Source organism: Protopterus annectens, chromosome 4.part0 (genome assembly GCF_019279795.1).
Source record: "Protopterus annectens isolate FY-2018-M chromosome 4.part0, PAN1.0, whole genome shotgun sequence".
Lineage (NCBI taxonomy): Eukaryota > Metazoa > Chordata > Ceratodontiformes > Protopteridae > Protopterus > Protopterus annectens.
In genome coordinates this window covers 1,107,756,940-1,107,769,969 of record NC_056733.1, presented here as the reverse complement: position 1 = coordinate 1,107,769,969, position 13,030 = coordinate 1,107,756,940, and the positions used below count along the sequence as shown (strand labels likewise).

Genomic DNA, 13,030 nt, shown 5'->3' with positions numbered 1-13,030 from the left:
TTTTGTCTACTTTTTTCATCTCTTTGACAGTCTCACTTTTTCTTCGCCAACCTCTTTCTCTGTATACTCTCCTGTACTTCTTCATTCCACCACCAGGTCTCCTTGTCCTCCTTCCTCTTTCCAGATGTCACACCAAGCACCCTTCTAGCCATCTCTCTTACTAGCTCTGCTGTAGTTACCCAGCTATTCGGTAACTCTTCACTGCCACCCAGTGCCTGTCTTAACTCTTCCCTGAACATCACCTCACAATTACCCTTTTTCAATTTCCACCATTTGATCCTTGGTGCTGCCCTCACACTCATCCTCCTCTTCTTGATCACCAATGTCGTCCTACAAACCACCATCCTATGCTGCCTAACTACACTTTCCCCTGCAACCACTTTACAGTCTCCAATCTCCTTCAGATTGGCCCTTCTACATAAGATATAATCCACCTCTGTACATCTTCCTCCACTCTTGTATGTCACCATATGCTCCTCCCTCTTGTTAAAATACGTATTCATCACAGCCATATCCATCCTTTTTGCAAAATCCACTACCATCTGACCTTCTGCATTCATTTGCTTAACACCGTACCTACCCATCACTTCCTCATCCCCTCTGTTCCGTTCACCAACATGCCCATTGAAATCTGCTCCAATCACCAGTCTCTCACCCTTGGGTACAGTCATCACCACTTCATCCAACTCCTCCAAAATTTTTCTTTCTCATCCATCGCACACCCAACTTATGGAGCATATGCACTAACAACATTCATCATTACACCATCAATTTCCAGCTTCATAAACATCACTCTATCCGACACTCTTTTCACCTCCAAAACACTCTTAGCATACTGTTCCTTCAGGATAATGCCTATGCCATTTCTCCTCCCATCCACACCATGATAAAACAATTTGAAACCACCTCCGATACACCTAGCCTTGCTCCCCTTCCATCTGGTCTCTTGCACACACAATATACCAACCATCCTTCGGTTCATCATATCAGCTAGCTCCCTCCCTATAAAGAGACAAACACAATATTATATTTATACAAAGTACTTTATTGTACACAAGTCTGAATGGAGGGGGTCATCATAATTCCAGTGAGAGCTTCTGTATTCAGGGAAATAGGATTTTTCCTTCCTATGTAATGACAACCCAGAAAAGATGCATTCTTGATCATAAGTATATTTGAAATACACAGCAAAAGTCACATGGATTACCCCCACTGGAAACACATGGTTCAAGGCTCCAGAGAGCACCCCTGCATTACCAGGCTATAATTCATACCACACCATTTGGCCCCCTAACCTGAACTGAAACACTAAAGGTGGAGGTGTGTCCATATTCATTAAGGATATCCGCACCTCCAGGCTAGTTGCTCAGCATAATGCATCCGAGATTATCCAAGTGCAACTAACTCTGGGCAAGAGCACAATCCAAATTGTAACTTGCTACAGATCCCCCACCATGCCCCAGGATTCCCACTCCTCATTTCTTGATAGACTTGAAAATATTAGGGTACAGCCCAACACCCTAATAATGGGAGATTTCAATTACCCCACCATTAACTGGGAAAACTACTCATGTACCAACTATTTTGCTCAATGTTTCCTGGAATTCATAAATTCCAACGCCTTGGCTCAACTTATCCACACCCCATTAGGGGCAGTAGTATCCTAGGCCTGGTCATTACCAACGTGGGCAACCAGTGTTCCACACCAGAGGGTCAATTCCTTGTTGGTCAGATCTGACCACAAGCTAATCTACCTAGACATCCACATCCCGCCCCCACCCCCCATTAGGGAAACCACCGTAAAAAATGTCTCCATAGCCCATTTCACCCTTCTTAAGACAGAAGTGGCAAACTTCACGACACCCATGCAGATGGACAATAGAGGTACAACTGCTGAATCCTACACAAATGTACTTTATAAGCACTTACACGAGTGCATGGATCGTGCCATCCCTAACAGAACTAAGATGCTATCCTCCAAAAAAAGGAGGCCAATATGGTGGTCCCTTGCCATAAACAAACTCTACAACAGAGGAAAGAAACTTTGTAAAAAAAAAAAAAAGAGTAAAATCCCATGACTGGAAGAACTCCCTGGTCAGCCTCAGAAAGAAGCTGAGACCCCTCATACAATCCTCCAAAGCTAGTTATGAAAACAAAATCGCCACTGATTCTAAAGACAACCACAAAGCATTCTATAGCTATGTCAAGAATCTCAATGGCAACACTCAGATCTGCTCTGAGTTACAGCACAATGGCACTAAATATACAAAACCAACTGATATTGCCAACATCCTGGCAGATAGATTCAGTGCTAACTTTACCCCCACCCCCTAAAGGGCTCATCTCTATACCGGAAGAATGCAAAGTTCATGTAATTATGGCTGCACAGGTAAAAAACACACTCTCCAAAGCCAAGAACACAGCATCCATGGGACCTGACAGTATTCCAGGCTGCGTTCTACATGAACTACAGAATGAACTGGCACCCCACCTAAGCACCATGTTCAGTCATAGCCTCACCTCAGGCTTTGTGCCCACTGAATGGTGTACAGCAATGGTTATCCCACTCCACAAAGGGGGAGCCAGCATGGACCCCGGGAACTACCACCCCATTAGCCTAATGAGCCTGGTCTGCAAGGCCATGGAACGTATCATCATGGAACTTATAAACAAAGACATTGGTAATCTCCAAACTCTGGACCCCACCCTGTTCGGGTTTGTAAAAGGAAGATCATGTCTCCTAAACCTGATAGACTTCTTTGAAGCAGACACCAAAGCCATAGACGAGGGTAAGATGGTTCACACAGCCTATCTAGATCTCGCCAAGGCTTTTGACACCATCCCCCACTCTGGAATTATAGATAAACTCACTAAACTAGGTATAAATCCCTATGTCACAAGATGGGTTGCCAACTGGCTCACTGACAGAAGCCACACTGTGAAAATAGCAGACTCCAAATCTGACTTCAGACCAGTGACAAGTGGAGTACCACAGGGTTCAGTCCTGGGTCCTCTCCTGTTTGATATCTATTTTTCTGAAGTAGAGGCTAACACAGAAGGTTATTGGCTAATGAAGTTTGCAGATGACTGCAAACTAGGAGCCATAATTGAAACTCCTAACGATGTGGACATCCTACAAAAGGGCCTTACTGAGACAGATGCCTGGTGTCTAAGCCATGGCCTCAAGCTCAATGTTAAAAAGTGCATTGTCATCCCCTTTGGTAAAAACTCTGTACCCATGAGCTACCACATAGGTGGTAGTCTGCTTAACATCGAAAGTGTGATAAGAGACCTTGGGACACAGGTGGACAGTAGTCTCTCCTTAGATAATCACATCGCCACAGTAGTCAGGAAATCCTTCTACGTGGCACACCTCATCACAAAAGGTTTCTTATCCAGGCAAAAAGAGGTCATTGTTCCCCTCTACTCGTCACTCATTAGACCCATTATAGAATACAGTGCCCCTTTTGGTATGTACCTCACAAGACATCTACAACAACTGTAAAGTCCACAGAAATACCTCACAAAGAGGATTACTGGCCTCAAACAGATTCCCTACGCAGACTGTCTCAAAAAAAACTCCAGCTTTACTCCATTGCATATTGCCTACTCAGAGGCAGTCTCTGCCTAACATACAAAGCTATGTAAAACCCAGAGCCGTTGGACATGCTCCACTTAAAGAAATCCCAATCCCTCCAAGCTACACGCTCTAGGGACCTAAACCTTGTCACCACAATAAACAGAATATGCTGGAGGGATAGATTCCTGTCCCAGAGACTTCCCATACTCTGGAGCAAACTACCTATCTATATCAAACAAAGCTCCTCATTAGCACTCTTCAAGAAAAATCTTGATTGGATGGGAAATAGGAAATTCACCCCGGGGATCACCTCTGTGGCTCTGCTCGACAGGGGCACAGGAAAATAATTTTATTCGGTGGCGAAAACCAGGGTACTTTTTTGACTAGGCTTGTATAGGTCCTAGGACCAATAGCCTAGTACCTACCTACGAACCTATAATGCATTATGCTGGGGCTCTGACAGTGAAGGCCTTGTGAATCCCTGTGTTTGGTACCAGGATATAAGAGGACATATCTCAGCTCTCCCTGATAATTTATTATGATACTGCGAGCAGTAACAGAAATGTGTTCAGCTACAAAATGTACCCGAGACTGCTATTCTGTCATTGGCAATTGCAGTGCTGTACATCATTGAACACCACACCTTTTTCTTTTTTACTTCAAACTATGCTATTTTAGTTATAGCACATTGCAAATGAAAAAAAAAATCTAGTGAGGTATATCACTTTATGGCCTTTTGGCTAAGATCAAGTGTAGTACCTGTTAATTTTATACAGGATTTTACTTTTGATGCATTGACAAGTCTGTAACAAAGTGTATTGTAGGCCGTTATTGTAGTCTTCATACTGAGCAGGAGGTCAGCACAACTCCCTCGTTGGAAATTGGGTACAATACAAAATGTCAGACTGTGAATACGTCTGTGTATTATGTACCAGTATATAAAAGGCTTTATGTCCATTCTTCTTTGAGTTTTAATCATGACTTTCACAAGTAATAACAGAGTGTTCAGTTACAGATTGTACGTAGGACCCCTATTCTGCTTTTAGGGATTTCAGTGCAGAGCAACACTGAGTCTGACCCCACTCTTTTAGTTGCTGGTATTGTGAAAAAAGGCATGTTACAAATGAAAGAAATGTTTAGCTTCTGTTGAAATAAATAGAAGTTAAAATTTTATCATAGCTTTATGATCTTTTTTCCCTCATTTATGCCATTCACACAGCTATATCTTCTTATTTACTGAATGGGATTTGCGTTAGTAGTATTATCATTCATCTGACTTATATTATGGTAATCATGATTAGCATCGTGTTTCAGGAGGTACCAGAAATTCATAACCTCAATGACAATAAGACTGGTATTGGGAAAAGAAATATTCATTACAAAGTACCTAGGGCACATACTTATAGGCACCTAAACTATTAATTAACTGAACTAATTGTCTGCAGATATTCGTTGCTCCTGGTTGTTGTTTGAATGAGATCTGGCTTTGGCAGACGTAGCTTAAAAATAACATATTTTGGATACAGCCATAGCTAATTCTGATCTGTATTAGAAAAGTACCTCATCAACAGTTGCTAATGAACACACAACCAGAAAGAAATGTCAGAAGTTACAAAATTAAAACAGGTCCTTCCTAAGTTGACACATTGTTGTGACAAAGGCTAAATATTTTTTGTAATGTTATGATGCAGTCTGACTGCATAATGCTACCTGAAGATGTTTGTGGGATATGAACATAACATTAGCTAGAGTCTGATGGTGCTTTCTTGTGTGTGTGTGCACACGGGCACACTTCCCTGGACTAAATTATTTGTATTGCAGTTAAACTAACGTGATTAATGACATCACTGCAGATAGGCAGAAGTCAAAACCTATAATCAGAAATTATTTGATTTTTGCCATAAGCATAATTTCAAATGGTGTTACCGAGGACTGTTAGTGGCCATCCTCAGTGTCAGTTTTGATCACTAAACACTGAACAATACCTGCAGCTGGAGAAGCTGTAGTTAGGGGGAAGAGCTTGGAAGATTTATTATTCTGTAGTGTTCTGCATGTACCCACTGGTGAAGTGCGCATGTGCATGTCAACACAGGACAGTGTATTATTTCCTTATTCACATAGTACAAATATCTTTGTGTATGTCAGCTAGAGACCTGATTGGGCATAGTTCTTTAAAGGAGAACTGCACGCACAGACTGAAAAAACATTTGCATTTCATCATGTCCTGATATTTCCAGCATTTCAATACTTTTGGACTTTATATACTTATGTTTTTAAATGTAATTTCAGAGTCTGCCCACGTGGAGTCCGACATCTTGATTTATTTTTTAGTCTACCTCTAGGTTATCCCTTAATGTAGTGGTTGACTTTGAAATATTGCATCATAGTCCATAAGCTCCTGTCAATGCATTGACTTTACATTGTTTTCATGTATAGCCTGCTTTCTCTTAGTCAGTCAGGTTTAATTAACATTTCTTGCTTTTTCAATGACTACTTAAAAGACAAACAGGGCTAATCACTCAAAACAGGTTTCTCAGGACCTGTTACTACTTTTTCTTTCTAAAGTGGCCAATTTTCATTCTTTTGTCATGCCTGAGTTCTAGTCCATAAAATCCTCTCCCTTCCCACTAAACACCTCTCCGTCATATCTCTCAAAGTAGCAAAGGTAATTTGAGCTGATTGCTAGTGTAATAGCTCACAACAGGAGACAAAGTTAGCGTCCTAGCCAAAGGACAATCACAGACAAAATCCCCAGTGTAAGAACTTCATCTAAAAACAACATCAGGGTTTTCCTGCTAAACGCTGGGGTCTTAACATGAAATTGCATTCACTGGAAGCAGTCCTCACCTTGGAAGACGTAGACATTTGTGTAGTCACGGAGACCTGGTTTAAGGCTGTGGAGAGCACCCCAGCCATATTGGGCTACACCTCCTTCCACATGTTCAAAACACAACCTGAAGATGTGAAAACTAAAGGCGGTGGTGTATCAATATTCATTAAAGATAAGTACACATCCAGATTGGTTAGAAAGCATGATTTCCTGGTGATACTTCAGGTCCATTTACTGCTGGTAGGACACCTATTGAAGTCATTGCCAGCTACAGGACCCCCTCCCTAAATAAGGACACCCACTCTGCTTATTTGGATCTACTTCAAGATAAATCTGAATGTCATGGTTTTGGGTGACTTTAACTAACCATCCATTGACTGGGGAAATTACTCGTGTGCAAACTCACCTGCCCAAAGGTTCCTCAACTTCATTAACTCCAGTGCACTGAACCAGATATTTGACATCCCCACAAAGGGTGCCAACATCCTGGAACTGGTGCTTACCAATATGGGAGACCACTGTAGCACCCCCACTGTGAGGTCTTCCCTGGTGAGATCGGATCTCAAATCAGTCTCATTCAAAGTAACTGTCACACCTGACCCACCCACCCCAGTATCAACTAAACTGAAAAACGTCTCCAAAGCAGATTATAACCTCTTTACGGGGTGGTATAAGTAACTTCACTGCACCTCCCTCCAGATGGAACTGGCAACTATTCCAAGTTCTACACAGATGTATACAAACACTTGAACAACTGCATTGATTCCGCCATACCTGATAGGACCAAAACAAGCTCCTCAAGGAAGAGAAAACCTGTATGGTGGACAGCTGCCATTAACAAGCATTACAATAAGAGGAAGAAATTGCTGTCCAAGAGTAAGAGGGAGCAAGCCCTAAACTAGAAACACTCCCTCCTCAGCTTAAACAAGCAAATAAGACTTTGTGTAAAGTCCTCCAAAGCTAACTATGAATCCAAATTAGCTTCCTCAACTAAGGACAACTGTAAGGCGTTATTTAGTTACATCTGTAACCTAAAAGGAAAGGCCCAGATTTGTACCAAACAGGTAGTTAATGATACCACATATACCAAGCCTGTGGACATTGCTAATCTGTTAGCCAACAGGTTCTGTGAAAACTTCACTCCCCTGTCCCTGCCACACTTGCCCCAAGACATCCCTACCACCTGTCCTCTATCTTGTATTTCTAAACAACAGGTCATGAACACTCTCTCTAAGGTCAAAAACACAGCATCCATGGGACCTGATAACATCCCACGCTGCATCCTACATGGGCTCAAACAAAAATTAGCAATGCCATTGGGTACTCTTTTCAGTCATAGTCTAAGCACTGGCTTCATCCCATCTGAATGGAGAAAGGCCACAGTTATCCCCTTTCCAAAGTTGATGCTTCCACTGACCCCAGGAACTATAGACCTATTAGCCTGACTAGTCTTATCTGCAAAGCAATGGAGAGAATCATCATGGACCTTATCAACAAAGATATTGGTAACCTCCAAACACTTGACCCTACTCAGTTTAAATTTGTCAAAGGGAGATCATGCCTGTTAAACCTGGTGGGCTTCGAGACAGTCACCAAGGCCCGTGATGAGAGGAAATCTGTGCATACAACCTACCTAGACCTAGCCAAGGCTTTTAACACGATATCCCACTCAGGCATAATTGACAAACTCACCCAGCTAGATATCAACCGGTATATCATTAGATGGGTCGCTAACTGGCTCACTGACAGAACCCATATAGTCAAAACAGGGGAATCCACCTCCAGCGGCAGACCTCTAACCAGTAGTGTTCCACGGGAATCAGTCCTGGGGCCTCTAATGTTGAGTCTATTTCTTTAAAGTGCAAGCTAAAACTAAAGGTCTGTGGCTGACAAAGTTTGCTGATGACTGCAAACTGGGAGTGGTCAAAGAATCTCCAAATGATGTCAATATCCTAGAAGAAGGTCTTACAGAAACAAATGACTGGTGCCAAAGTCATGGCCTTAAACGCAATGCATAAAAATGTATTATCATCCCTTTCAGTAAGAGTGATGTTCCTGCTAACTACCACATCAATAACAACATCCTAAGTATGTATTCAGTGGTGAGAGACCTGGGCACACAGGTTGACAGCACCCTTACCTTTGATCACCATGTCTCCACAGTGGTAAGAAGGGCATTCTGTATTGCTCATCTCATAAGTAAGAGCATTGCCTCCACGAAATAAAAGAAGTTATAACCTTCCTGTACTCTTCCCTCATCAGGCCAACAATTGAGTACAATGCCCCTTTTGATATGTAGCTTTCCAAACACCTGTAGCAATTGGAGAGACTGCAAAGGTTCCTCACAAGAAAAAATTGTGGTCTTCAGCATCTGTCCTATGAGGATCATCTGAAATCACTGTCACTGTATTCTGTTTCATACAGACTACTCAGAGGTGATATCCGCCTTGCATATAAGGCAATCTTTGACCCTGCTTTATCGGCAGTGCTGCATATCCATAAGTCAAATGGTACACAGGTTACTCACTCTAATGGCCTTATCCTGGTATATGACATTTATAGAACCTGCTGGGTTCATTGACCCTCTTCAGACATAATCTGGACGATTGGATGGGTAACCATAAAGGGGTTCCACCTATGTCCCTCATGGACAGGGGTGATAGGTGCTGATTGTAGAAGTAAGGGTAAAACTTGGCTAGGCTTGTAAGGACCCTAGGGTCATTAGCCTAGTAAACTCCTATGACCACAAGGCATTCTTAAGCTTTGTCAACAACCTCAAAGGCAGTACACAACAGTATGCTAAACTAATTGTAAATTAAGATACCTGTACTGAGCCAGAGGAAATAGCAAATTTACTGGCCGATCTGCTTTATCCTGCTTTCTCCCCATGACACCTCTCAAGAAGTAAACCCAGGTATAACTATCACTAAGGAATAGGTTCACTAAATTATCTTCAAAAGGCCAAAAACACTAGAACGATGGGTCCTAATGTTGTTGTTGTGTCTTTCGGCTTTTCCCGGTTAGGGGTTGCCACAGTGGAGCTCCGGTCCGCTAATGATTGGCAGTAAATTTTTACGTGCCAAGTTGCTGGCTGTGACGCACAACCTTCAATGAAGGTATGCCCATTCATGCATCTCTCCTACAGAAGACGCTCTAACTGAGAATCAAACGGGATAACGTCTTACTGTGAGGCGACAACACTACTACAGCACCACCACCGCAGTATATAATATCCCCAAATTCCTGCTGAATAAAAAGAAACACGACTTGAAGGGCCCCCTAGCATGATTATTTAACTGTAGCCTCCAAAGAGACTTTATGTAGGAATGCAGCTGTTATCCCTGTGCACAAGGACAGCTCACCTACTGACCAAGGTAATTACTGACTTGCAAGTCTGACTAGTCTTGTATGTAAAGCCATAGAAAGAATTATCAGTGATATGATAAATAATAACACTGGACCTAACCCAGCTTAATTTAGTCAAGGGCTGGTCATACTTGTTCAACCTGGTGGACTTTAAAAAAGTCATCAGAGCAGTGAAGGAGGGCAGAATCGTGCATATGGCCTACTTTGACCTACAAAGTCATTCTACATCATACCCCCCTCAAGCATTGTAAACAAGCTCACAAGATTAGATTTTAACTCCTACATCACTCACTGGACAATCAGCTGGCTTACAGGTAAGTCCCAAGAAGTCTGCAAAAATGTCAGTCAGTAGCAAAGTCAGCTTGGTGCCAGGGCACCTCCTTTTTGGCATCATCTTCTCTGAAGTATAGTCTAATGTCACTGGCCTCAAGATGACCAAGATCCAAGGCGATTGCAAACATGACACATTCACAGAATCCCTCAAAGGCACAGATACTCTTCAACAAGGCCTGATAGAAAGTAATCGCTGGTGCCAGAGTTGCTGCTTAAAATTCAAGAAATGTTTAATAGTAACCTTGGTTAAACCAGACATTCCAGGAGTGGGCTTTTGTGAATTCAGTATTTAACACTGTCATTTAGTACAGGTAGGATCTGTCACCATACAATAGACACTCAAGGTGCATAAGTCATGCATTCTATCCAAGCAAGGAAGTATTTGCCTATTCAGTGCATGTTCTTTCATCTGTTGTCTGATTCAGGGATATGAGCCTAGATGTCTTTATAATAAACAACTTTACTTTCATTGTTATAAGTGACATGGGAGCTTTAAGAAACAGCAGTGGTGGTATGCTGAAATTGAAAAGGGAAGGGAATAAACATATTTATATAAATACAGTAAATAATAATATGCCGGATAGATTTATAAAGAGGAATGAAAAACTGAAGTGACTGGAATCCAAAACAAAACTGTGAATGGGGGTTTGCATACTGAGTTACAATGTGAAAAATAACTTGGGAAAACCCTCCAGCTGAAAAAGACAAATTATAGGAAGCAAATACAGACAACAGTACAATAAGAGGTAAATGGCCCAAGACCATACATCTCAAATGTTCTTGATTTTGCAGAATGCTCAGGAGTTTTTAATCTTTCTTTTGACCCGTCCCTCAAAATGTCTCAGCTAATCAATAATGTGATAGTTTACACTTGCTTTACTGTTGTTTATAAAATGCACATTGATACAAAAAGTCTTATTTTAAGTGCATCACAGTGCTACATAAAAACCAAATGCTTTATTTTTCATGGCTTTTGTGGCACAACTATTTAAGAATTTTGCTGTCTCAGGAATTCCTGAATAATGAAGTTGGAAAGTTTGCCAAAGAATGTATTACCAATTAATAGGTAGTACGGATTAACATTTGAGGACAGAAAGAGGCTATGGTGCAGCAAAAATAAGTGTCCCACTGTAAGAAGGTAGATAGTACAAGGCAGCAGTACATGAACTTTGTCTCCTACTGTGAGCTGTCAATCACAGCAGCAAACAGCTCAAATTACCTTTGCCATTTTGACAGATATGGAAGGAAAATGTTTAGGGGGAGGGGAGATGAGTTTAAGGATTACAACTCAGGCATAAAAAAAGAATGAAAATTGGCAAATTTAGAAAGAAAAATAAGTAACAGGCACTGAGAATATTGTTCTGCTCAATTACCTCTTGTTTGTTTTTTAAGTAGTCATTGAAAAATAAGAAATGGTAATGAAACCTGACTAACTTAAAGGAAGCAGGGTATATATGAAAACACATGCAAAGTCAATGGGGTTCCTATCTCGTGATCGAAAATTGTAAACGGCGAACGCGTATTGAGTGAACCTGATTGGTCGAAACGTTGCGCGCATAACAGAGAAATTGCCGTAGGGAATATTTTCCCTTTACTTCAATGCAGTGCGATCTCAGAGTAGGAATATTTAAGGAGCGGGGTGTGGGGGGAGCGCAGCGTTTAGGTAAGTATAGGTTTTTATTTTTGTTTTTATTATATTTTCAAAATTTCAAACATCGCTCATATGGTGTAGACCATATGGTGTTCAATGTTTGAAACTTTCGAAAATATAATATAGACCCAAGTCAATGCATTGAAAGGAGCTTAGAGGCTATGATGTAATATTTTAAGCCAAACACTACATTGTGGGATACCTTGTGGTAGACTAAAAAAAAAATCAATATGCCGGACCCCATGTGGACAGACTCTGGAATTACATTTAAAAATATTAAAAAAGTATATAGAGTTTGAGTGGTAAAATGTAGGAAACATCGTCATGATGAAATAAACATTTTTTTAGTCTATGGGTGGGATTCTCCTTTAAATTATGAAAATTAGGCAGATTTAAGCCTTGTTAAACATTGATCAGCTTTCTTCTATGGTGCAGTTTAGTGCACTATTTAAGCTGCAGATGAAGTCTGCAGTATGGCTGCTGTTGTAGGGTTCTGTATCTGTGGCTGGAGAAATATGGGAAGATATAAGAAACAGAGGTGTTTGGGTTTAGTGCATACACTGAATCTGCAGATGTGTGTAACTACTGTACAGTTCCCACAATTAGGCTGTGATACTTCAGAGGTGTATGCTGTTGTGTCATACAGAAAGTAAAAAAATAAATAAAGTTGTCTGAGCATTTTTATTTATTTGAAACAGTACCTAGGTTACAATATGTTGTGCATACTTTAATACAAAAGATTATTTCTAAGTGGATTATTATATATTACCACTACTACGTAGATCACTGATGTGTAATGTATGAAGTTTATGAACCAATGTGAGGATTGTAATTGTGTTTAGATATTGAGCCCATACATATATATATATATATATATATATATATATATATATATATATATATATCTGTACATAGCACTAAAAATATTAACCGGGAACCAGTGTTTAACATGCCTCTCTCTCTCTCTGTTCTTTTCTTCCTAGATTGATGAATTTGACTTAACTGAATTTGACGATTTTGATGATGTTGATGATACTTTTGAGGAGGGCAGATCCAGTCCTGTCAGTTCCAGTCGTTCGTACCCACTGACCTGCAGGGTCCTTTACAGTTACCAGGTCAGGAAATCATTCACAATTAAGTTATGCTTGTGCCAGACGTGCAGTTGTGTGTACTTAACTGATAATTAACCACAGTCCTTTTAGTGATACAACTACTTAACTTGTGGATTATAATAGTGATATCTGATAGGGGGAGGCACTAAGGAGAAACA

The 13,030-nt window shown here is 40.9% G+C and overlaps 1 protein-coding gene across 1 annotated transcript in view; it reads left to right on the top strand.

The window, feature by feature from the left end:
• Positions 1-13,030, top strand: part of LOC122799790 (F-BAR and double SH3 domains protein 2-like) — a 1,119,909-nt gene that overhangs the window by 936,032 nt on the left and 170,847 nt on the right. Inside the window, exon 10 of the mRNA XM_044069087.1 lies at positions 12,744-12,875. Within this exon, the coding sequence (XP_043925022.1) occupies positions 12,744-12,875 (132 nt within the window). The remainder of the gene's footprint in view (positions 1-12,743; positions 12,876-13,030) is intronic.